The sequence below is a fragment of the Triturus cristatus genome, chromosome 11, assembly GCF_964204655.1.
Source record: "Triturus cristatus chromosome 11, aTriCri1.1, whole genome shotgun sequence".
NCBI lineage: Eukaryota > Metazoa > Chordata > Amphibia > Caudata > Salamandridae > Triturus > Triturus cristatus.
The window spans coordinates 170560917-170587433 of NC_140594.1; the positions used below are offsets into that span (position 1 = coordinate 170560917).

General features: G+C 48.9%; 1 protein-coding gene across 2 annotated transcripts in view; it reads left to right on the forward strand.

Annotated features, from left to right (window-relative positions):
- IFT81 (intraflagellar transport 81) overlaps window positions 1–26517 on the forward strand; it is an 872384-nt gene that overhangs the window by 771990 nt on the left and 73877 nt on the right. Inside the window, exons 16-17 of one of the 2 annotated variants that reach the window (XM_085633362.1) lie at window positions 20874–20945; window positions 21978–22063. In XM_085633362.1, the coding sequence (XP_085489488.1) occupies window positions 20874–20945; window positions 21978–22063 (158 nt within the window). The remainder of the gene's footprint in view (window positions 1–20873; window positions 20946–21977; window positions 22064–26517) is intronic. The other variant, XM_085633363.1, reaches the window with a different exon arrangement.

Genomic DNA, 26517 nt, shown 5'->3' on the forward strand with positions numbered 1-26517 from the left:
ACAGCCAGTGTGAACGTCCGGAAGCGATGGCAGCGCCTGCAAAACAGCAAGGGACACCTTACCTGGTCATTTATTGGCATACGCAGGTACTGTTCCCTGCATAGCCACAGGAACATGTGCCTCACATGATGGATTACAGGTGCATGCAAGAACTTTCCTATATCGTGAATTGAGTGTTAGGCAGTGAGGTGGGACAGGTGAAATGGAAAGTTTTAGTCCTTCCTTGGGGGGTATAAACCTTAAATTCTTTCATACCTGTGTGTAGAGGCAACTCATCAACTATGCTAATTTGATATCGCTCATAATTATTTTTTTTTAAACGAGAGTTCTGCGTTTGCTTGTTCAAACACCTACCATGACTCGCGCTCATTGCCGCAGATATTGCATTACAGCCCTTACATACTTCATGTTATCCATGTTCTTCGTACAGGGGTTTAACCAATTTGTAAACGGTCTCGGTGTTTACAGAAAGACAACGTAGGCACATTAACCTGTAATGGTTTGCAAAGGCTCACATAATGCACTCTCAAGAGTCATATTGCGGACTCTTGCAACTACATTCACTCGTTATTGAAAAGCGACTCTAAAACTCGCAGAGATGCGCACACGTTCGTCTGAAGAGGTCAAAGGCCAATGTGTAATTATTAGCTCCTTCATTTAGTTGTAGGGTTTTGCCTGTTCATTTAATAATGTCTCTCCTTCTGTGCATCTATCTGCTCTTGTGACACTTTCTCCCGCTCCTGGTTCCTCCATGGAAAGAGTCAGTGACCGTGGTGTGATCGGTACAGTACTAACAGTAGTCTCTCTGGGCGCCATTTGCAAACGGGATCAGCTTCTCTGTGCACAGTGCAATATGAAGTAAGAACAGTGCTAACAAGCTAGGCAGACGACCCACGGTTGAACTCTTGGAGATTTACAGGGCAAAATGCATAGGTAGTGTTATTTACGGGGCTGGTGTTTGGGGCTATGCCAAAGTCGAGGAGGTCCAAAGGGTGGAGAACAGCTTTTTAAGATTCCTTCTGGCCGTCCCGCGGTCCACGTCGACCTATGTTTGCCACTTAGAATTGGGTCTGCATTACCTTACAGACCTGATTAGGATTCAACCCCTATTATTATGGCACCGCATTTGGACATCTAATGCCACTACTCTCTTCCAAGGGTTCATTAAGGATTGCATAGCTTTAGACCGTGCATATAAGATCGGATGGATCTCTTATATAACGAGATTCCTCGGCGACTTGGGCATGGCACGGTTCTTTTATTTTCCCTTGACAATAGTCGAAATACCGAGGAAACAATTTAAAAAGCTATGTATGGCCCACTTAGAATCTTTGAGAATGATTAGTGAGCTCCACAAACCGACCGTACAACATTCGTTGCTGGTCCAAACGACCCTGTCAATTCAGCCCTATCTAACTTTTAATTTTACGGATTTTGAGAGACTTCTCTTAACAAAATTTAGACTAAATATTTTCCATCATTTGGTCACTTTTCCAAAATCCAATACTTGGGAAAAATCACTCCAACTTTGCCCTTGTGACAAGAGCTCTCCTCAATCCACGATACACATAGTATTGTTTTGTAAATTCTATCAGGACTTGAGGAAACATTGGCTTATCCCGATTCTAAAGATTTGGGGCTTCCGCATGTGCCGTCCCGCTTTTCTGGCCCTTCAATATTTGGACGCCGAGTTATTTGCCAAACTGATAGTTACTTTTTTGAAATTAGTCATAAGGCATAGGCAGAATTTGTAGTTATCTCCTATCCCGTCTACTCCAACAATGGCCGTATATTTTCCTTTTTTTGTGCTGAAATCTGGTTGATGAGTTATATGTACTTTTACAAGAGGGAAAGGTTTGCTAGAGATGTTCTCGTATCGTGGCAAGTTTGTTTATAGCTCGCTGCTTTTAATATGTGCTGGGTATTCTGTTTTTATTCTTTCTCTGTAAACTGTAATGTTTCGCGCTTTTATGGTTGTTTGCTTTCAGCCGAATAAAGTTTGTTTTGAAGTTTGAAGTAAGAACAGTGTTTCCCACGTATACCTTGCTGGTTCAATAAGAGTTAATACCAAAAAGACATCATCATATGGAGTTATTTTTGTGGTAAAACTACCATTATGGACAATGTTTGACTTAGTTTGAAATGTTGGGCTGGGAATCGCTATGCAACTCCAAATGGCTAGGTGGCCATCTTGAAATAGTATATATGGTCAGTTCATCACAGAATAGATGGAGATAGTAGAATCAGTGATATGCAACTGCCAAGTTTGCTGGAACATTCATATCCTAGTTCAAGCTGATGTGTTATGCGACTGGTGATACCGCTGTTAACGCACATACTTACCGAAAGATCAAGAAATCTTATCAAATAATGTCAGAGGGCACTGCAGAGATTGATTCTAATTTGGGATTTATATTTGAAAATAGGAGAAAACTACAGCTCTTTTCCAATTTTAATGATAAAATGAATCTCTATTTTTTCGTCTGTCTATAACCAATCTCAACTTCCGCTCCTGCAATGTATGTCCTACTTTTATGTTTAAACTTCCGGGACAGGTCTTTCCCTGCTACTGACTGACACACTTTTGATACCAGCGGGGAAGTTTTTCTTTAGCTTTCGGGATTTGTAGTTCACTCCCATACTATTGCCATTTCGTATTGTATTCCTAGTGGGTTGTAGAACTATAGTCCCCACCAAACCGCCGGGGAGGTGTGTCTGCTCAGCTGACTGTTCAATACTAGTTGAGTTATGCCATTCATTAGTTTCCAGTTGTAAAGAATTCTCTGCAGCAGCTGATCTCCGTAGTCCCTGGAATGGCGTCTTGTGTCTCTTTGATGTGGACGGTACTCTCACAGCTGCCAGACAGGTACCAATTGATTTATGAAAGATGCACTAGAAACTGAGAGAATGCAGATTTTTCCAAATACTCGAAACACATCGTCCATTACTTTTTGCAGATAAAAACGTGTAACTTCTGAAACTTCTGAAAGGTACTGCTACCAGAGGATATGTATTTTTTAGCAGAATGAAAAATATGCTTACTTAAATTGCAGTCTTATAGAGTCTGATAGGTGTATGACCTTCGCTTACACCATTTTCTTGTCATACCCAATGATCTCAACCCTCCCGATTCAAGCGGGAGACTACCTGTTTTAGGGCTAGTTTCACACCTCCCGTTTCAAGCGGGAGAAACCCGATTCAGAGTTTTGTAAAACTGCCAAAAATAAAATGTTGATGCCTGTCACGCACACTCCAATCTCCCCCTCCAAGAATTACCCCCAGATATCAAAGGCTAACGCTTTGTCATTAATTTCTTGGAGGGGGTCATTACAGCATGTGACAGGCCTCGACTTTTTATTTTTGGCAGTTTTACAAAGTGCAAACTTTTGTTTGCTAGAGTTTAGAACTCTGCTTTTGTATTAAACTGCAAAAAATGAAATGCTGCTTGTCATCATACATACCAGTAGCCCTGATTCAGGCAGATTGCCTCTGCTTCAATATGTCAGGGTGGAATATAATAGATTCTCCCGACTATTTTAAAAAAATCTTCCACTTGCCTGCTCTAAAATATTGTCATATATGCCAGTGATGTTGCCTGCATCTGAAACAAGCATTGGCATAGACAATAGTGCTCGCATTTGGGACCTTATAAGTGTTTAGCCATGCAACAGTTGATGTTGTTGCACAAAGGATATTGTGTTGGATAACTAAACACTTATAAGGTCCCAAAGGCGAGACCTATTGGCTATGCCAATGCTTATTCTGACTGTAATTCCTCCACTTTGTAGTGTCAGTGAAGTATGCAGCTGAGCCATTTACAGTTGCAAGGGCTGTCCCTTCTCGTTTTAAATAAGGAAGTCTGAGTAACTTTGGGGAGGAACTTTGTATGTACCGCAGATGAGTGAGATGAAATGTTAGTACTGTTCTTCACAGATGACAGTGTCCTGGTTAATTTAGCAATGCCGGAAATTCTAGAGGCCTTGATAAGGCTCGGTCAAATAAACAGCCATAGTTCACCTTGGTAGGCTATACCCTGGTGCAAGATGGTTACTATTGCAAACCAAGAACTGGTGTTCATGGTATGGTGCTGGTAGAATCCCTCTGCGTATATCATAGAAAGGGTTTGACCGTGGCACCATAATAGGCTCATCTCTGGGAATATTGGAAAACAGATCCAATAAGTTATGCAGGAAGCAGATCGTTAGGTATTTTGAAGTGTGACCCTGTTCTCCCCGTACTAGCAGAGATGGATGTGCGACCCATTAGAGAAAAAGTGGAGCAAAACCCTTACTGTAGGAAGTTAGGATCCTTCTGCATGGTTACCCCCACTTTTTGCCTGGTACTAAGCTATGTTTTGACTAGTCTGACTGGGATCCTGCTAATCAGGACCCCAGCCTATATGCTTTCTCACTAAATGGTTGTGTTGAGTACTTGGGTATATCCCAGATTGGATACTGGGGCACCCTTGTCAGTCCCTAGTGTATGGTACCCAGGTATCCAGGGCATAGGTACCCCAGAGGTCTTCCATGGGCTGAAGCATGTATTTTGCCACCCATGAGAGACCATTCAAAATGGATCTACAGGCCTGCCATTGTAGCCTGTGTATGTTGGTGCATTCACCACTTACTAAAGATATAGGTTTACTATATCTAAAGATCACTGCACTTAAAACCTATAAGTCGCCCCTATAGCAGGCCTTTGCAATCCTGAAGACAGGGTGCTTGGTTCTATGTGAGAGGGTGCATGAGCAGGACACCCCTGCAGCCTACGGAGTCCATTCTTCCGGGTTGTCAGTGAAGTAGCCATATACCATATAGAGGGGCACCGCGTAATTACGCGATGACCATCTCAAAACTGGCTGCAACGAATCCTATCATGTTTGGTATCAATCATGTTGGAATCATACCCCCACACCGTAAACGTTGTGGGAGGTACGATTCAAAGCACTGGAAGAGCCCGCCGTTAGGCTCTCCATGTCCCCGGTACCTCCTCCTACTGCTATAACCTAAAAAAGAAATAAAAATGTTAAGAAAAAAAAAAAACAGTCCTTCACTCATCTATCCCTCCACTATCCTTTTCAATCAAAATAACAGACTAACATGTTCACTGCTCAAATTCCATATTCCACTATACTAACTCACCACTAATCCTTCATGGGTTCCAGAGTAGCATGCTACTCACCAATAAAGCGTTTTAGCACCCCATCAGGGTTACAAGCGCTATATACATGCAGACCTTTTTCCCCCTTTCAACCCCTCCCCAACCCTTCTCAATCCAAATAACTGACTAACATATCCACCACTCAAATTAATTTCATGTTTCACCATACTAATTCAACTCTAATCCTTATGGGTTCCGTATTAGCGTGCTACTCACCAAAAAAGTGCTTCAAAACCCCATCAGGGGTAGCAAGCACTATATAAATACAAACCTCTTTCCCTCTTCTATCCCGCCACCTACCCATCTCTATCCAAATAACTGAATAACATATCCACCACTCAATTTACTTCATATTTCACTATACTAATTTTCAACACTAATCTTTTATGGGTTCCGGAGTAGCGTGCTACTCGCCAGAAAAGTGCTTCCACACCCATCAGGAGTAACAGGTGCTATATGAATGCAAACCTTTCTTCCCCTTCTATCCCTCTGCTATCCTTCTCACTCCAAATAACAAACTAATATCCACCACTCAAATTACTTTCATATTTTGCCATACTAATTCACCACTAATCCTTTATGGGTTTCTAGAGTAGCGTGCTTCAACACCCCATCAGGGGTAACAAGCACTATATAAATACAAACCTTTTTTCCTCTTCTATCCTTCTGCTATCTTTCTGAATCCAAATAACTGACTAACCTATCCACCACTTAAAATGTACTTGCCCGTTTCACTATACTAATTCAACACTAATCTCCTATGGGTCCCGGAGTAGCGTGGCTACTCGCCGGAAAAAGTGCTTCGACGCCTCGTCAGGGGTAGTAAGCGCTATACAAATGCAATTACAATACAATATACTATATAGATGAGCACTGCGTAATTACGCAATGACCATCTCGAAAACGGCTGCAACAAATCCTATCAAGTTTGGTATCAAACATGTTGGAATCATACCCCCACACTGTAAACGGTGTGGGAGGTCTGATTCCAAGCTCTGGCAGAGCCCTCCGTTAGGCTCTCCGTGTTCTTGGTGCCAACCTTCTAGCCCCGGACAGCGCAAGATGGTTGCTGCTGACCAGAGACACATTTCTGCCCTCCTGCTGCTGAACCAAGCTCAAGCAGAGGAAGGTGGAACAATAGGCATCCTGTCACAGGGAGGTGTGACCAACTCCCAGACAGGATTTAGTGTGCGCTTGCCAGCACCAGAAAGTCTGCATGAGGGGCACATTTGGTGTCCCTGTGCATATTACAGTTCAGACCAGTTCTGGGAGCCCTTGGCTCCCACTCTGGCGTGAAACTGGACAAAGGACATGGGAGTAACCTCACCCCTGTCCAGACCCTCCCCTGGGAGGGTCCCCTGAATCTTCCCAACCCTTTCCCTAGGGTACTTAAGGGCTTACCTGGGTGTAGGTTCCAAGATTCGTTGGGGGATAAGATTCAGAACTGAAACTACTCCACTTCTACCGTCTGGGCACTCTGGACTTCGTTTGGGCCTGACTTCGTTTCCCTTTCCGTCTGCTACATCATCTATGCCTGTGCACCATACAGGATCCGTGCAGGACCTGTGGAGCATCAAAGACACTTGAAGGAAATCTCACTTGAGGTGAAGGAGTCACTTCCCTGCATTCGCAGGCACCTCAACACTGCTGACCAGTCTGCTGATCCCTAGCTGCTGCGGACTCCGAAGGGTTCAACAGCACAGGTGGTGGGTTTCTACGTCCCTCGAGCCCTGAGCTGTCCTCTGCCCGAGTTGGAGGTCACAATCCCTCGTGGGGGCTGCATTACCCGAACCCCTGTGCACTGCGTACTTTTGCAAGTGCAAATGCTTGTTGGCAACTTTGCGACAAGTGCATTGGGCTTCAAGTAGCCCCAATCTCCGGCAGCTTCTTTCACCAAGATCTCCAGCCACACCGCCTCGTGGGCACCGTGGCCTTCTCCTATTGGTGAGCTGCTCGAGGTCCTCTTGCGACTCCAGTGCCTCCAGCCTGTGGGTCCATTTGAGGGTCACTTTTGTTTCATTTGGGCTTCCCTTATTGCTTTTTGCCTGCCCTGACTCCCCTGCAAGTGGTGAGTCTCCTGGACCTGGCTGGTCCCCACTTCGCACCTTCTTGACTTCCTGCGTGGGTTGCCTTTGCCAAAGCTTGTTGGTGCTCCCGCCGGACACGACCCCTCAGCACTCGACATCCTTCGTGGAACAGCTCGTATGCGGGTCCTGGTCGTCCTCATTGTCGCCTGGTCCTCGCAGCTGCAGAGTCAAGGTTATCATCATCTCACCTGAAGCACCTGACATCGGAGAGCATTCGTCTTCCCGGGCTCCTGGTCACTCTCGAGTGACATAAACTCTGTCCCTTCTGTTTTCAGGTACTCCTTTTCAAGAATCCACGTTTGGATTCCCACGGACACTTTCTCCCCTTCCAGCAGCAGCACTTTCTTGAAGTCCTCCATTGGAATCGACATCGGTTTCTGACACCACTTCACCCATATGCACCCGGCGTCCCTGGTGTAGGTAATGTGGGTACTAGGGTTTCCACGGGTGGGATGGCTCCCCAACCTTCTAACTTCCAAAGGGTTTCTTTAGGGTCCGATGGGAAGGGTCCCTAATCTTTAAAAATCCAACCGTGACTTACACATAGAATTGTACAGAGCACGCAGTCGTGTACTCACACTGCACATGCACTCCATGGGGCTCTATCTACTTACCTTGGGTGGTTCAGTGGGTCCCCAGCGATTCTACGTCCTCTCGACATCCTCCTGACTCGAGTCGTGGTTCTTATACCACTTTCTTAAGATATGGTTTGTTCCCCCCATGGGGTCCACTGTGTATATCGTGCTATTTATTGCATTTCTAACTGAAGTATTGTGTGCATTGTGTTTATCTCCGTGTCGGAGATACTTGAACATTCTAGAGAGTATTGTAGAATAAATACATATTTTTTATAAATACTTGGTGTGGTTCTTTTTCACTTAATCTATACTATAAGATTGCATTCTGGTAAAACAAGCTGCTTTACACTCCTTTTGGACTAAGCCTGAAGGCTGCTCTCCACAGCTACCCCTTAGAGAGCTTTCTAATGTTGTCTAAGACCTCTTAAATCCCCCTAGGGGTTGTCTGGACTGGTGCAAGGTGTCCACATACATAAGTGTACATCATATACCAGGCCAGCTTCTCACACTTACTTTCAGACAGACTTTGGCTAAATCCTTACATCACAGTGTATTATGTAACCCTGAGCGAGATACGATTGAAGGAATAAATTCCCTCTAGTTCTCTTGCGTTGTCTGTCATATGGGACAAATCGCATAGGATAAGGTAGGACAAACAGAACAGAATCCAGGCCCAATGTATTAAATGCATAAAGACAATACCCTTGGCAAGACGGAAAATAGGTCCCTGGCTGTAGGTTGCTTTGAGAACACGCACCGTGACCCATAACTTTTGTTAATGCAGCCTCCTTTTCTCTGGTATTTACTCCAGGATTTGTATGGGCCACTTTTCACTGCCGTCTCTGGTCGGGGTGGTAGGATAGGTGCCATGAAATGATTATTTGCTCTTCTGCAGCCGCAGTGTGTGTGGACATTTAAACCATGGAGTATGGGCCGTTAAATAAGCTATTTATTTATTGTTGGGCACCGAATAACCCTTTAATTTCCTTTGGCACTGTACAGCTTTTATACAGTTCATGGAAGCAGAGCGTCCAGTCACTGTATGACATTTTTAGCCTTTTAACTCACTAACCATTGTTTCTGTTGAAATTTTGTTCATGTTGTGAGCATTTTCTTACCCAGTTGCGTTGATGATTAGAATTAAAGGAAGGTCAACTGGTTTGACAGTTTTCCTGACCCAAGAGGAGAGCAAATTACTTTGGCAATGCCAGTGTCACTTTCAAGTTCTAGACATTCTGCAGATCTGCAGCACAAGTGAACCACCTGTCGGTTACCTCGTTCCGACCTTTTCTGAGTGTTTGGTTTCCATACTGTTAAGGAATTGTAATAGTCCATGTATGAAAGAATGGAAATAGAATGCGCAAATGTGGTATTAGTTATTAATTTTAGCAATATAGTTATTTAGGAAATGCGTGTCTCTGACTTATCTTACTAATACAATTATGTTGTTTTTTTACGGCATGTATGACAACCTGTTCCTAACCTGCTTCCGAAATATTGGTCAGGCTGGGAACCAGCCAGTTGCTTATCTGCCAAGTAGCCATATGTCAACTACAATTTCAGTATGCAGCCCTGTCGCATTAGGCAACTGCGCATCACATGCTGAGAGTTTGGACCCCTTACAATAGGAAAATCAAAATCTGAAAAGCACTAAACATCAAATAACACCCAAGCAAAAGGGAAACATAGAGTAACAGCACCATGGCAACCAACGCAGTAATAGTGGTAAGGGAGGAGGAGTCACCAATCAAAATGACTGTTTATTATGAGCAGATTGCAGCAGTATGTTCATTCCGTGTTCCCAGTTTTGGCTCTTCCAAACTACAAATGCGTAGTAACTGCACCAATCTGGCCGAATATGAAGACCTTTCCACAAAAAACTAATTTTAAATAGGATGAAAAAGCAGACTGGCTTGGGCTCCTGTTACAAGAACTCCTTCCTCAAAGTCGGCAGTTCTTTACTCTCAGTGAAGGTAGCAGGAATGACATCTGGGAAGAACAAGTATGTCTTACCCTTGCGCATCACCTTGTCATTTCCAGGTGCAAATCTCAATAACAAATGACTTTCTTCCTTCAAGGTGAACAACAGAGTCCTCTGTTCGAACCAAATGCCACACGTACCCATTGTGGACAGCTGTATGGCACTTCTTTCTGGAGCAGGTTGGACATCGCTCCTAGGTCCATCTACTTCCAAATTAATTCTTATGTCCCATACAGAGCAACTTAACTAATATTGACCATCCACTTAATGTTTTTAAGTCACTCCAAGTAGTCTGTAAGATTGATAATAGAAGTGACGGTACTGGGAATTGGCTGGGTGTCGTTGATCTCTTACTATTTGGTATGTGAAGATTTCAGAGACCCCATTTTCCTCCCTAGAGCCTCTGTGATCAGCTCTATCCTTGACAACCTGGGTGACATGGCATCCAGTCTGCTCTCTGCCACTGTTACTTTTGTTTCAGTGCCTTCCACTTTCTTGTGGAGGATCTCTAGCAACACCATCTCAGCCCTCTTGCCACTTGCCAAGTCAGCCTGATTGACTCCCTTGGCTTCGAAGCCTCTGTTCCATATCTTTGACTACTCAAATGATGTATGTGGCTTACTTAAGACCCACAGAAGTTGGAGGCCTTGCTCAGTCTCTAGACAGGGTCTTGTCAAGTGGTGAGCCACTATATCAACTGTCCCATGTTCAGGTTTACAATCAATCAATCAGGGATTTATAAATCGCACTACTCACCTGTGAGGGTCTCAAGGCGCTGGGTTCTGGCATTTCTGAGGTCCTCCGAAGAGCCAGGTCTTGAGGTCCTTTCTGAATATTTGCAGTGTAGGACTTCGTCTGATGCTGAGGGGGAGTTTGTTCCAGATCTTGGCCGTGATGTAGGAGAAGGATCTGCCCCCCGTTCTGTCTCTGTGGTAGCGGGGGACCTTGGCCAGGGCTAGGTCAGCGGAGCCGAGGTTTCTCTTGGGGGCGTTGAAGGAGATTCTTTCGTTGAGGTATTGGGGGTCCGGTCTTCTGGAGGGCTTTGAAGGCGTGAGTGAGCAGTTTGAAGGTTACTCTCTTTTTGACAGGGAGGCAGTGGAGACCGGGGAGGTACTGGGTAAGGTTGTCGAGCGATACTGAGGACGAGTCTAGCTGCGGTGTTCTGGACGGTCTTGAGTTTGCGAAGGAGGGTTTTGCTGACTCCGGTGTAGAGTGCGTTTCCGTAGTCCAGCCTGCTGGTGATGAGTGCGTGAGTGACGGTCTTCCAGGAGTCGGGGGGAATCCATTTTAAGGTCTTGCAAAGCCTGTTGAAGCATGTGGAGGACAGTGTTGATCTGGCGGTTCATGGTAAGTGAAGAGTCAAGTATGATGCCGAGGTTGCGGGCGTGGTTTGTGGGTTTGGGTGGATTTACGAGGGCAGGGGGCCACCAGGTGTTGTCCCATGCGGAGGGAGTGGATCCGAGCGTGAGGACCCATTTTTTCAGATTTGAGCTTCAGGCAGCTGCTGCTCATCCAGGATGCGGTGTCCTTCATTCCTTTCTGGAAATTGTGCCTGGTGATGTTGGGTTCCTTGGTGAGGGAGAGGATGAGCTGGGTGTCGTCGGCGTAGGATATTATGTTGAGTCTGTGTTTTCTGACGATGGTTGCGAGGGGGGCCATGTAGATGTTGAAGAGCGTGGAGCTGAGAGAGGATCCTTGGGGTACTCCCCATCTGATCTCAGTGGGTTCGGAGAGGAAGGGCAGGAGTCTTATTCTTTGTGTTCTGCCTGACAGAAAGGACTAAATCCAGTCTAAGGAAGTTCCCTGGATACTGGCGGGTAGTTTGCGGTGGGAGACGGTGTCGAAAGCTGCTGTGAGGTCTAGTAGTATGAGGGTTGCAGCATGGCCTTGATCGAGGAGGGTGCCGATGGCGGCGGCTATGAGGGTGGTCTCTGTGCTTTGGTTGCTGCAGAAACCGGATTGGATTGAGTCGAGGATGTTGTAGGTTGCTATAAAGTGCGTTAGCTGGGTGTTGATGACTTTCTCGATGACTTTGGCAGCAAAGGGGAGAAGAGTGATGGGCCTGTAGTTCTTGAGGTCAGTCAGGTCTGCGGAGGGCTTCTTGAGGAGGGGTTTGACGTCGGTGCATTTCCAGCCGTCGGGTAACGTGGCTGTTTCGATGGCGCAGTTGATTGTCCATCGTAGTTCTGGTGCAATGGCGGAGGCGGCCCTGTGGAAGATGTGTGGTGGGCAGGGGTCAGTGGGAGCTCCGGAGTGGATGCTTTTCAGTCTTTGCGGTGTCTTCTCTGGTGACAGGGGTCCAGGTGAGGAGGGTTGGCTGGGTGGCATAGCTGGTTGAAGGAGTAGGGTCGGTGCCATGGTCTTGGTTGTTGAAGTTGTCGTAGAGCGTCCTTTTCTTGTGGTCGAAGAAGGAGCTGAGTTTGTTGCAGTGGTCTTGGGAGGGAGGCACGTCGGTGGTTTCGCTGTGGGGTCTGGTGAATTCTTGTACGATGGTGAAGAGTTCCCTGGAGTTGTGGGAGTTGGAGAGGATTCTGTCCTGAATGACGCTTCTCTTCATTTATCTAATGAGTTGGTGGTGTGCCGTGGTGGTGGCCCTGTAGGCGGTGCGTGCTTCTGGGGTTTTGCTGTTTCTCCATGCTTTCTCTAGTCGTCGGCATGAGCGCTTGGTTTCTTGGAGGTCCATGGTAAACCAGGTGGCTTTCGCATTGTCGTCTGTCGGAGTTCTAAAGGGGGCGAGAGTGTTGGCACACTTGACGATCAATTGGTGAAGGTAGTTGGCTGCAGTGTTGGCGTCTGTTGTGGTAGGGGGAGGAGTGCAGTTGAGGGCAGAGGTGAGGTGTTCTTCAGTGATCTTGCTCCAGTTTCTGCATGGTAGGGGAGGCGTGGGCTTGTGTGCGGTGGGTGTCGAGAAGGAGAAATGGATGCAGCAGTGGTCCGTTCAGAGAGGTATATATATATTGTTTCCCCTGGCAAAGATGGGGTTGGGAGTGTGTCCTGCCATGTGGGTAGGGGTGGAGACGAGTTGCTTCAGTCCAATGTTGGCAAGATTCTCTAGGAGGGTGGTGGTGTTGGGGTCGCTGAGGTGTCTAGGTGGACGTGCAGGTCGTCGAACAGTATGTAGTCCGTGGAGGCGAGGGCGCGGGAGGGATACAGTCTGCAATTATGTTGGTGAACAGGGAGCGGGTCCGGGTGGTACGTGAGTGTTCCTCAGAGAGTCGTTCTGGGGTTGGGCTGGAACTGGAAGTGAATGTTTCCATGGGGGGGCGAGGCGTCATCTGAGTCGGAGGTTGTCAGTCGGAGGGAGCTTTTGTGAACGATGGCGAGGCCTCCTCCGGGGCGGTTGGGGCGGTCTTTCCTCAGGATCTTGTATCCGTCGGGGATGACGGTTGCGATGTCCGGTGCAGAGCTGGCATTGGTCCAGGTCTCTTTGAGGAAGGTGACATCGGGCGAGTGGGTGTTGAGGAGGTCCCAAACTCCTACTGAGTGTCTGTGCAGGGAGCGCACATTGAGGAGGATGCAGCTCAGAGGTTTGTGTGCGCTGGCGTTCAGTGGCTTGGCGGTGGCTGTGTGGGGTCAGAGGTGGGTGAAGGTGCGATGTCGGCAGGAGCACGGGCCTTGGGAGTTGCTCGGTATCGAGTCGAGAGCTGACAGTTGGTGTTGCTTCCAGAGTTGAGTGCGTGTAGAGTGTTGGGGTCGCAGCAGCAGGGGGTCGGGACACAAAGGTCCCTGGTGCAGGTTGCAGTCGGGTCAAAGACAGACTTGCCTCTGGCGCGCCAGGGGCGTGCCCACTATGCGCGGCCGCCATTAAGTAGGGGTTGGGGGAGGTACAGCAGCTGGAAGGCGGGAGCGGGAAAACAGGTGGAGGGTCCGCTGGGGCTGCAACGGCGGGAAGGAGGGAAAAGGAAAACAGGGGCAGACAGAGAAAATAGGCAAAAAGGCAACAAGGCAAAAAAGGCAATGATAGAAAAATGAAGCAGAATGGAGACAGAAAAACAGCAACAGAAAAAAGCTAACAGAGCGGACCAGCAGAAGAGCAGGCTCTTCCACTGGACCACCAGGGATGAGGCGCAGGCAGGAGCCTGCGGGTGGAGGAGTGCCTCGAACACCTACATGGGTGACCAGAAGGTGCTGGGGACAGTGCCTTAAGGACGGAGCTGCGCGAGGGGAGAGCAGTTACCCTGACCAGGAGGTCAGAGGTCTTGCTTCAAAGATCCGTTCCTCTATAGGTCCTCTCACCTCACCACTCCAGTGAAAGTGCAGCATGCTCTGAGTTTGGCTAATCAGACCACTCTCACAGGAAGAGGGTGAGCAGGTTTGTGTTTCTGAAGAATTGGGATAGAGACAACACCACAGATTGCAACAGTGTCATCCACCAAGCTCCTGGTGCTGACACGTCCCTAGTTTCTAATTTTTTTTCTTTATTTTTTCCCCCACCTCCTTTAGTTGTAGGTTACGTTTGCTACTTCATTCTAAAGTTTATGACTACCAGTGAAGATACCATGATGGTGCTAATTCTTCAACAAGTGTATCTTTGTTAAATTCCTAAATAACCTGCCCTTTCCCCTGAAGGAACCAGTGGAGTAGATATGAGAATTTTTTTTATTTACCTACGGCTATCAGCATTTGTGTTTCTCCTCCTTAAACAGCACAGTAAGTAACGTTATGGAGTTAAGTTTAATGTAGAATTTGATATGTAGAAACAATATATTGCTGATCGATATTGGTTTTTTTTTTTTTTTTTTTTTTTTTGAAACCGTTTATTACAATCTCAAATAGTTACAAGTATGGGCCTACAACCGTCTGGCCGGCCGCTAGAGTAGCAGTAGCATATGACATACATACAGAAAAATCTCTCGGCGGTGCAAAAAGGGTGAATCAGGAGATATCAGTAGTGCAGGCCACAAAACTCCAAACCAACAATACGGTTTCCTTTTGTCAAAACACAACAACACAAAAACAACCACACCCGCAAGGCAACCCGCAATCCCAAGTGACAGCACGCGCTCCTTAAGTGGGGAACCCCAACCAATCGCTAAACTCTGAAGAGGGGAATGAGAACAGATCAGGGACTGGGGAACCACGCGCCCATGGCTGGGGGAGGGGGTCGGCTAGGGGGACGGAGCTGGCGAAGCAGCCGGCAGCAGCGGCGGCTCGCAAATACCCCCGCGATAGGCGTTCCAGGGGCCCCAGATTTTCACCCACGCCCCAGGCTTACCCCTCGCAACATACACCACCTTTTCACGAAACATACACCAATCCATGTGTTCTTTCCAGGCCGACACCGCCGGAGGCCTCTGGGATCCCCACAATTGAGCAATGTCACGCTTAGCGATCATGTATCCCAGAGTCACCCACCGCGTCTGCGGAACCGAGTAGTCAGTTGGCTCCCACACATTCAGCAAGCATCTCCTCGCGTCAGGCAACAGCACGACACGCGTAACCACTCGCAGGACCTCATGCACACCACGCCAGAATCGCTCCACCTTTGGACATTCCCACAGAATATGCAAGAAAGTTGCCAAAGCACCACAGCCACGCTTACACAGTCCATCCTCAGCTAAGCCCATACGTAGAAGCCTTGGCCCCGTCACATAGACCCGGTGGAGGATCTTAAGCTGGACAAAGCGAAGGCGAGCCGGGATGGCCACCTCCTTCGGAGAAGCCACCGCGGACATCCAATCCTCGTCGTCCAACTCCAGCCCGTCGGCCACCCAGGCCTCGCGGAGGCCAGTCAGCAGGCCCGATCGGTCGTTAATCAGTTTTTTGTATATAAGGGAGATCGTGCTGTCTGGGACGTGGCCATCCAGCACTCTGTCCTCCAGGGGGGAAGACTCCGGAATGGACGCGACATCCGGGAAGACGGAGCCCAGCGCGTGGCGGACTTGTAAGTACCGGAAGTACTCACTGCCTTGCAACTGAAACTCCGTCTGCAGCATCTCGAAAGTTTTGAATCCCCCCCTCGTCCAGAGATCTCCCACTGTGCTAATGCCGATCGCGTCCCATTTCTCGAAGCCCTTCGAGGTCCACAAGGAGCCCAACCTCGCCGATGCATATAGCGGTGACGCCCGGGTCAAACGGTCCTTCCACCCCATAGCTGCGTTAGCCGCGTGCCATACACGCACCATGACATGCGTCGGTCCCGTCAGGCGAGGGTCCGGCACGCCAGAGTAAAGCGCCCGATTGTAGTCGCCACCGGGCAGGAGCATCTTGTCCATTTCAAATGCCGGGTTCAGGGCGGGCCCGTAAAGGCCATGATTAATCGCAGCTAGCTGGGAGGCCCAGTAATACCGTTTAATATCCGGGAGGGCAACCCCCCCATCGTACCACGGGAGCGTCAATTTAGCCAATGCGATACGTGGCCTCCCGTCCCAGAACAGGCGACGCTGCAAACTCTCCACCTCTCGGAAGTAGCGCGCCGGAACCAAATCCATCGTGTTCTGGAGAGCGTACAGAAAGCGCGGCAACGACATCATTTTAAACAGGGCCGCTCGGCCAAGCGGCGAAAGCGGCAGACGCCGCCAACGCACCACGTCCTCCTTCAAGCGCTGGAGGGGGGGCAGCAAATTCCGCTCGTAGCGGGCCTCCGGGTCCAGAGTAATATATATACCCAGGTACCGAAACCCCTGGGAGGCGATCTGGATCGGACAGTCCCGTGGTAGGTCCGGAGCCTCCCCGGCAAGCACATATACACAGGATTTCGCCCAGTTGATGACGAGGCCTGAGTTGCGACCGAATGAGCGCAAAACATCAACTAGGACGATCAGTGATTTACGCGGGGAGGCGAGATATAGAAGGATATCATCAGCGTAGAGGGACACACGGTCTTCATGCTCGGGGGTCCAACGGAGACCACGGATGGAAGGGTGCCACCGCAGCCACTCCGCCAGGGGCTCCAGGGCCAGTGCAAACAGGAGAGGCGACAGGGGGCAGCCCTGTCGCGTACCCCGTCCCAGTGCGAATGGGGCCGAAACTCGTCCATTCACCACCACCTGCGCCAATGGGCCGGAATACAACAATTTGACCCAGCTGATGAAGCCCGGTCCGAAGCCAAACTTCGCCAGCATCGCCCAAATGTATGGCCACTCAAGCGTATCAAACGCCATAGTGGCATCCAAGGACGCCAAGATGGCCGGTTCCCGCACGAACGGGACACGCGCGAGCACCCCGTGCAAGCGTCGCAGATTAAGGGCCGTGTTACGATGGGGTATGAAGCCGGACTGGTCTTGGTGGACCAAATCGCCCACCACGCCGACCAGCCGGTTGGCCAGCACCTTGGCGAGGATTTTGGGCTCCGCATTCAAGAGTGAGATAGGCCTATAGGATGTGACCCGCTCACGGGGTCTCCCCTCCTTGTGGATCACCACGATCGTGGCCAGACGCTGGTCCGGCGGAAGGGAACCCCGCGAGCAGGCCGCCAGGAACATCGCGCGCAGGTGGGGCGCCAGCACATCCGGTCGCAGCTTGTACAGCTCGATAGGAATGCCATTGGGGCCCATGGCCTTGCCGGATGCGACCGAGCGGATAGCAAGGGCAATTTCGTCCGAGGTGGGAGGAGCGTCCAGCGAATCCCTGTCCTCCACCGAAAGGGAGGGCAGCGCGATGTCCCGAAGCAGGGCATGGGAATCCTCCTCCGAGCAGGGAGAAACCGGGGAATATACCTCGCGGAAATAATCCGCGAAGCAGGAGACAATGGCGTCCGGCTCAGTGACACATACACCATCCATCATCTCGATCAACGGAACCACACGACTCGCTCTCTCCTTTTTATCCAACCACGCTATCAATTTACCAGCCTTATCACCCACATCATACAGTCGCCCCTGTTGCTCTCTACTGAGGCCCCTGGCCGCCTCCGTGACGAGGGCCCTATAGGCCGCCTGCTTGAGGTGTAAAACATGCAATGTGGCATCCGTCACCCCGCTCCCCAGGGCACCCTCTAGTTCAGTAATTTCGGCCTCCACCCGGGTTACCTCCTCCCGCTCGCGCCTCCGGGCCTGGGAGATAAGGGAGAGGGCCTCCCCCCGAAGAACTACCTTAAAAGCCTCCCAAAGGGAGATGGCAGAAGGGACAGACCCCACATTCTCCTCAAAGTACCGCTGCAAGGATTTGATCAATTCGGCTCGAATAGTGGGGTCGCGCAGGTACCAGGCATTAATTGGGGCCACCCTGCCCTCCCCCCTCGGGAAGACATCCAGATGCAGCAGTAGTGGGGAGTGATCTGAAATACCCCGTGCTAAATGGCGCACCTCTCCCACCCTCCCAGCATAGGCCGCAGGAACAAGGATATAATCAAGCCGCGAGAGGCTACCATGGGCACCCGAGTGGAAGGTGTATTGCAGCTGAGCGGGATGCTTAAGTCGCCAGCAATCCACCAATCCTAGTGCATCTAAGAGGCCGGACAGCCACGCCTGTGCCCGGGGGAGGTCCCTGGGGGGATGACGATCCATAGATCCTGAAGCCACCGCATTAAAGTCCCCCCCAACTACCAAAAGCCCATCCGGGAGGTCAAGGAGGAGGCGCCCCAGGTCCGCAAACGTGGTAGATTGCAACCCCGGCGGAACGTACACCGATACAAAAACGACCACTCTGCCCTCCATTCTACCCACCAAGCCAGTGTAACGTCCCCTCTCATCATGGCGCACCTCATCAATCTCCAATGGGAGCGAGTTCTTAATCATGATGCCCACCCCCCGCGAGCCCGAGGTGAAGCCCGAATGGGCCACCAAGCGATAGCCTCTCCGATTCATGGCATGAAAGGAATTACCTATAAGGCGTGTCTCCTGCAGGAAGATCACATCTGGTGAAATTCGTTTCAGATACTGCAGGACCACACCACGCTTAATCCTATCCCCCAGTCCATTAACGTTCCATGATAACACAGTCAGGTCCCTACCCCCCATCATACATGAAAGCCATCAACCGTCCCCCAAAGAGCATATCAAAAACAACAACACAGTAAAGGGTTCGCCTTGCGGTGCAAACAAACAACACTCCACCCCCACCCACCCATCCCAACAGAACTCCCCCCTCCCTGCACCCCTGCATGAGCCCAGACAGCCCCCCCAAAGTGCAGTGTGCCTGTCGCCCCATAGATGAAAAACTAACTAGTCCCCCAGAGGAGGAGGGAAAGCCCCCAACGGACCCCGTACGACCTCCATAGGAGGGGAACATACACGATCAGTGAATGGTAACCAAAATGTTGTCCAGAGCAAGGCCTACTATTCACCCCTCAGTTCTGATCCGGTGCGCCCTCCCCGCCAACCGCACCCCCCCCACCCCCCCGGCCCCGGTCCCCAGGCAGAGTATCCAACCAGTCCCCAGCCGCCTCGGGACGGTCAAAAAAATGCGTGCGACCATCCACCTCCACCCTCAGCTTAGCTGGAAAAAGCATTGAGTACTTAAGGTTCATGTCCCGTAGGCGACGTTTAACTCCGAGAAAACTCAGTCTCTGCTTTTGGACCGTCGGAGTAAAGTCAGGGTAGAAATTCACGTCCATATTATCAAGCTTGACCGGTCCCTGTAGCCTGGAAGTCTGCAAGATAGCGTCTCTGTCCCGAAAGTTAAAAATCCGGGCAATGAGAGGCCGCGGCGGAGCTCCGACCTTAGGTCTTCCTCCGGGGACCCTGTGAGCACGTTCCACCGCAAAAAGTTTACTCAGCCCCCGGGGCTGGAGACGGGTGAGGATCAGGTCTTCCACAAACAAATCTGCCGCCTCCTCCTCCCGTCCCTCCGGCACCCCGACAATACGAACGTTGTTCCTCCGGGCCCGACCCTCGGCGTCCTCCAATCGACGGTCCATCATGGCGCTCGCCAGGCCAAGCCGGTGCACCTCCTTTTGAAGGGCCGCCACGTCTGTAGTGAGACTTAAGGTGGTGTGGGCCAGGGAATCGACCCGGTCATTTGTTTTAGACAAGTCGGCTCTCACCAGGCCCACCTCCACCAGGGCCGAGTCTATCTTCTGCGCCAGAGTATCAAAGCGCTGGTCCACCGAGGCCTTCATTTCGGCAATGGCGCCCATGACGTCCCGGAGGGTCAGATCCGCGGGCTGAGCAGATGCCTCAGCCGGGCCCGCGGGGGATGTACGCTGTGCCTCTGGGGATCCCTTCTGGAGGGTGTAGCGGTCCATACTGTTTGATTGATGTGCCGGGCCGCGGCGGGTCGATTTCACCTTGGCCCGGTCGCCATCTTGCTTTGTGGACATGTCGCACTCCCAAAGTCGTGCCAATCTCCTCGAAAGGGCCGATAAACCAGTTCACGGGTTCCGGGGGGGGGTTGACCACTGCACCGCAGGACGGCTCACAGCCGGCGGGTCAGCCGGGCACAAGGGCAAGGCCACACCACCGCACCCCGCTCCGCAACCCTACCTCGCTTGAGGGCAAGGAGGGCGCAAAAGCGAAAGTGAAAGCGCGGGGTACGCGAGTCGCCCAGCCCTGCCCGCCGTTGTTGTTCGCTTTGTCCCCGGATCGCCCCACAACTCCAATCCGGGGGGCCGGCGCGGAGAGGGCCGCAATCTTCGATCGGTGCTCCCACCAGTGTCCGGGGTCCGATTCGAAAACGGAAAACGGGTGCCGCCTCAGCTCGGGTACACAGACACAGTCCCCTCGTCAAAGACAGGATATAATCAGGATTAATTCAGGAGGTCGCGGAGGTCCTCGGGAGCTTCGCACCTACGCGGCCATCTTGGTTGCGCGCTAGGCTCCTCCCCTCCTGATCGATATTGTTATTATTGATTATGGAAGTCAATATTTATTTTTGGAAGCCGTGTTCCAATAATCTGCATAAAAGTGTAGATTATTATATCTTCATGAATTTAATGTAGTGACCCATGATAACTAGGATTACAAGTAACCTTTTGTATGAGGCAAGTATAGCAGTGCTTGGGATGGTTACATGCAGTACAAGTTGCATGGTTACATGCAGTACATAGAAATTCTAGGCGGTGCATAACTCTTGCTGTGCGTATTTCGGAACTTTAATGTAGGGGAACATGTTGGATACTGTTAAGTGATCATTTTATTATTAATATAAGATCATAACAACATGCATTTTCTTGGTTTCGCACTTTAGGAAGTACGAGGTCTGCGGGAAGAGAACGGTCAAGCGGAGAGCCAGTATAATTTTATTAACCTCATGAAAAAGGTTAGATGGTGATACAAATCATGTTTGTTTCAATATGTATTTATTAGAGAGTTAGTATTTTTCTGCATTGTGACCATCTCTGTTGCATATAGAACAGCGGTTCTTAACCTTTTTACTTCTGTGGACCCCTACTTAATCCTTACTGGAACCCCTACTGAATAATTATTGGAATCCCGGAACCCTCACTGGAAGTCAGGGAACCTGTCCTAAGCATTTTCGATGATTTGAAACACAAAAAATAGAAAAACAAGCATTCATTAAACAAATACACAAATGATAAAATATTTTATTTAATTCATAAACAAGTATTTAAAAAAATCACAATTTTAATGGGAAGGTTGAAGCTTTTGTAAATTCAGTAGTGGTCACTCATCGTCCATACTATATTCTGTTTGATGCACTTGCACTGCTCCCATGAATCAATCTGAGGATACAAACTTAATTTTTACCTTCCAATTTCCAATTCCTCCACATTTGTACAACATTTTAAAATGTTCAATTTTATTTTTTGCTTCTTTATTTACATAGACTTTATTAATCTGTTATTATTGTTTAATTTCCTAAGCAGTCCGGACCCCCTGCGTGTGCTTCGCTGGCCACCATGGGTCCCTGGACCACAGGTTAAGAACTACTGATATAGAAAATTGATTCAGATATGGCTAGTTCAAATCAGCAACCATTGACTCTTGTGGGTGTTTGGGAGTGTGCATGCCATATAGATGCCTACATAACTGATGCTATTATACCAATATGTACTAGCCTTGATCATCTGTTGACTGCTTATCAAATTCAAGAATGGAAAATGCTGGTAAATAGATCTACCAGATAAACCTCAAGAAGTAGCCTTTTGAAAGAAGGGGCAGTGCTTGTTGCTGTGAACTCTGTGCTGTTCTGTAAACCTGTTGGCCTTTATGAATAGTCCTGCTATGACATTCTCTTAAAGAGCACACCGAGACACCGCCTAGATTGAATCTATACAGATTTAGCTAAACTTGCAAATGATATGTTTTTACATGCTTTGTATTTGTTTAGTATGTAGAAATACAGATCCAACGCGCCAGTGATGAAATGAAGACTTATGTTTCGTCTGACCCTCAAGAGCGAAGAAAAGCTATCAGGTAAAGGCATTTTTAAGGCAGTAAATTGTATTTTGGGAATTTTTACAAAACCAAATTTCACACTCCATAAAAAATGTAGTAACATAGATGTAAATAAAACTAAGCAGTTAGCACCTTCATCACTCCTGGAAAAGTCTGTACAGTGTACATAAAGATTGTGATTTACTTTTCTTAGAAGGCAAACAGTAATACAATATAATTCAATAACATGTTTGTTTGCAACTTGCATTCACAGTTAAGGTTGAAAAAGTAGGAAAGAATAAAGGCCACACTAATAAACAATGAAGAATTCTTTTATGTAATATATAAAATGATTAATAACTTAAGTTAAGATAAAAAATACAGTATTTTGGAATCTACAACCAGGTCTAGGGCCTGATTTAGAGAAAAGTGATAACCAAATCCTTCAAAAACTAGCAAAAGCTAATTTCCGCTGCATAACTCTCAATCAGGGGGAATACAGGTATCCTGTTTTCAGGTGTCAGTCTGTTTAAAACTGCTTTTTCAGATCTAAAGAACAAAATCTTGGCGGCCTGGAAGATGAGGCTGCATTATACTTACTAAGTCATCTACAACCTAGTGTTATCTCTCCTGCATTTTCCATTTGGAATGAATGATCTGCTTCCCTTCTTTCTAGTATGCTCTAGCATCTAATTTCCTAATGTCTTTCTCTGGGCATAATCATCATGAGATTACACAGGCTATATACGTTTTGTATTTCGTGTGTCCCATGTGTCCTCTGAGAATAGTTTTTATACTTATTTACCTCCTCCCACTGACTTTTAGGTAAACTAGTAATATGATTATTGATGATGCCAATTGAAAATGTTCTGTTTTCTTAGTGGCTCAGGAGTTAGAAGTAGCACAATATCATGAGATTAGAGAGAAAATAGCTTCATTAGCCAAAAACCGTTTCTCCTCTTGTCTGAGGTTGACTAGGCCTGAGAGGAGTTCAGATTCTAAGTTTCCAAATAGATGGAGCTTTGCCACGTGTACATCTTTTAAGAATCTACAAAAGTATGCACCTCAAATAGCCTGTTCTAGACTTTTTTCTATTTAAGAGATGTGAAAATTTGGACAAAACCTGTATGGATCCAAAGGAGAAAGCAATAGTTGCTTCAGCAAAGGCACATCTGCTGCAAGCTTCAGTTCTCTCTCAGAAATTAAAGAAGAGATTTGGCTCAAGTCTGTACACACTGAACCATTTTGGAGTCTTGTATAGCGCTTAAACCTTCATTAATTTAGGAAAGACTGTACAATCCAGTGTTCAGTATGTGCTCTTAGTGGATAGGTCCCTTTCAGTATGTCAAATTTAGTACAGTATACTTTTCACCACATTTCCAAAAACGTGTCTTTAGAAAATTGGATACAACTATTGTGTTTTTTCTTTTGCCCTAAAAAGCAGGAGATTTACATTATCAGACAAAAACACCAATAAGATCCACCCATGGGCAGGATCCCCAGAGCACTTTTACAAATATAAATATAGTAAAACCTTTTTTCAATAGAAGGCAATTTAAAGAAAGAAAAATTAAATTTGAAAGCCAATCTACAGAATATATTAGCCTGGTTTTCCATGTTGTGTTTTTGTTTTAAAAAAGAGTAAGCCTATCCACTATATGGAGTCCGTCTTTTTCAAAAGGATCAGAAAAACTCTTTCACTTACCTTTTGGAAAGTCAGCGTGAGAGAAAAGTAAAGCTATTAAATCAGGCAAGTGGAATCCTTAACAAAACTGACAATGCTTCTTCAAGAATGAGCACTCCATAAATGCTCCTTCGCGCGAAATCAGCGTCAGTTAGATGTGTTGTTGTTTTCAGTTCATTGCGACAATACCCTAGACTGAGCATTAGTCTTGGCCCTTTTTGTCGAATTTGATTCAAAGCCATTTATTAACATAAACATAGGCACTCATGTTTGACCATCAAAGTCCGTGACTTTAAAGATGGGTATGGCATCCACATACCTGAGGCCAGGGGCATATTTGCTGTTGAGATGTTTATCAGTGTCAGAACTAGCAATCAATCAATCAGTAATTTGTAAAGCGCACTACATACCCGTGGGGGTTTCAAGGCGCTGAGGATGGGGAGAGGGGGGTGCTCTTGCCACTGGTCGAACAACCAGGTCTTGAGTTGTCTCCTGAAGGTTAGAAGGTCTTCGGTTTGTCGTAGGATGAGGGGGAGGGTGTTCCAGGTCTTGGCGGCGCGGTGGGAGAAGGATTTGCCTCCGGCTGGGGTTCTACGGATGCGTGGGACGGTAGCCAGGGAGAGGTCCGCGGAGCGGAATTTCCTGTTGGGTACGTAGAAGGAGAGTCGACTGTTGAGATAGGCGGGGCCGGTCTTGTGAAGTGCCTTGTGTGCGTGGATCAGGAGCTTGAAGGAGATTCTTTTGTCGACAGGGAGCTAGTACAGGTTCCTCAGGTGGGGGGTGATGTGGTCGCGGCGCGGGACGTCGAGGATCAGGCGTGCAGAGGCATTCTGGATTCTTTGCAGTCTGTTGATGAGCTTGGTCGGGGCTCCGGTGTAGAGGGCATTCCCGTATTCGAGTCTGCTGCTGACTAGGGCCTGGGTGACTGTTTTTCTTGTGTCCGTCGGGATCCATCTGTAGATCTTGCGTAGCATACCGAGGGTGTTGAAGCAACTGGAGGAGACAGCGTTGACTTGTTTGGTCATGGTGAGTTTCGAGTCGAGGATGACTCCCAGGTTGCGTGCGTGGTAGGTGGGTGTGGGGGGTGTTCCCAGTGACGCGGGCCACCAGGAGTCGTCCCATGCTGAGGGGTTGGGCCCGAGGATGAGGATCTCCGTCTTGTCTGTGTTCAGCTTAAGGCGGCTATCCTCCATCCAGTCGGCGATGGCCTTCATTCCCTGGTGGAGGTTGGACTTGGTGGTGAGGGGGTCCTTGGTGAGGGAGAGGATCAGTTGCGTGTCGTCGGCGTAGGAGATTATGTTGAGGTCATGATGTCAGGCGATGCGTGCGAGGGCCGCCATGTAGACGTGGAATAGCTGAGGGAGGATCCCTGCGGGACGCCGCAGATGATCTCGGAGGCTTTGGATCGGAACGGGGGGAGGCGGACTCTTTGGGTTCTGCCGGAGAGGAAGGAGGAGGTCCAGTCCAGGGCCTTGTCTCAGATCCCTGCGTTGTGGAGTCGTGTGCGTAGTGTGCGGTGGCAGACGGTGTCGAAGACGATGGAGAGGTCCAGAAGGATGAGGGCCGCCGTCTCGCCTTTGTCCAGTAGGATCCTGATGTCGTCTGTGGCGGCGATGAGGGCGGTCTCGGTGCTGTGGTTGCTGCAGAATCCTGATTGGGAGGGGTCCAGGATGCTGTGGTCTTCGAGGTAGCGGGTAAGCTGGATGTTGACTATCTTCTCGATGACCTTAGCTGGGAACGGGAGCAGGGAGATGGGCTGGAAGCTTTTGAGTTCGCTCGGGTCCACCTTGGGTTTCTTTAGTAGGGCGATGATCTCGGCGTGTTTCCAGCATTTAGGGAAGGTCGCGGTCTCGAAAGAGAGGTTGATGATGCTGCGTAGGTGGGGTGCGATGGAGCTGCCGGCTTTGTTGAAGATGTGGTGTGGAAAAGGGACAGATGGCGAGCTGGAATGGATTGTGCCCATGGTCTTCATTGTGTCTTCGATGCTCACGTTGGACCAGGTTGTCAGGGGTTCGTGGTCAGTGGGGTGTATGGGTTCCGGAGTGTTTGGGCCTGTTCGGGTCGTCGGGGGTTGAAGCTATTGTGGATGTTGGCGATTTTGCGATGGAAGAAGGTGCCGAGGGAGTCGCACAAGGCTTGCAACGGCGGGATGTCGTTGGCGTTGGAGCTGGGGTTGGAGAGTTCCTTCACGATGTTGAAGAGCTCCTTGCTGTTGTGTGCGTTGTTGTCGAGGCGGTCTTTGAAGGCAGTCCTCTTGGCGGTCCTGATGAGTTGGTGGTGGTTGCGGATGGCATCTTTGTGGGCTGCGCGGTTGTCCGGCGATTTCTCGCTGTGCCATATGTTCTCCAATTTCCGGCAGGTGCGCTTTGATGCTAGGAGTTCCGGGGTGAACCAGTTGGCTCTCTTGCTGGTGTCTTTGAGGGTTTGTTTTTTCAGCGGGGCTAAGGTGTTGGCGCAGTTGTCCAACCATCGTCTGAGGGTGCGTGCACCAGCGTCTGGGTTGGAGGGGTTGGTCGGTGGGTTGAGTGCAAGGTTTGCCTGTAGATGTACTTCAGTGATTTTGCCCCAGCAGCGGCTGGGCATCTGTAGTGTGCGGTGATGTGCGACGGGTTTCCGGAAGGTGAAGTGGATGCAGTGGTGGTCGGTCCAGGTGGGTGCGGAGACGTGGCTGAAGGAGACGTGGGGTCTTGAGGAGAAGATGGCGTTGAGCGTGTGACCGGCGATGTGGGTCGGCGTCGTGACGAGCTGTTCCAGTCCGAGGTTGGCGAGGTTGTCTATCAGGGTGAACGAGTTGCTGTCGTTGTTGTTC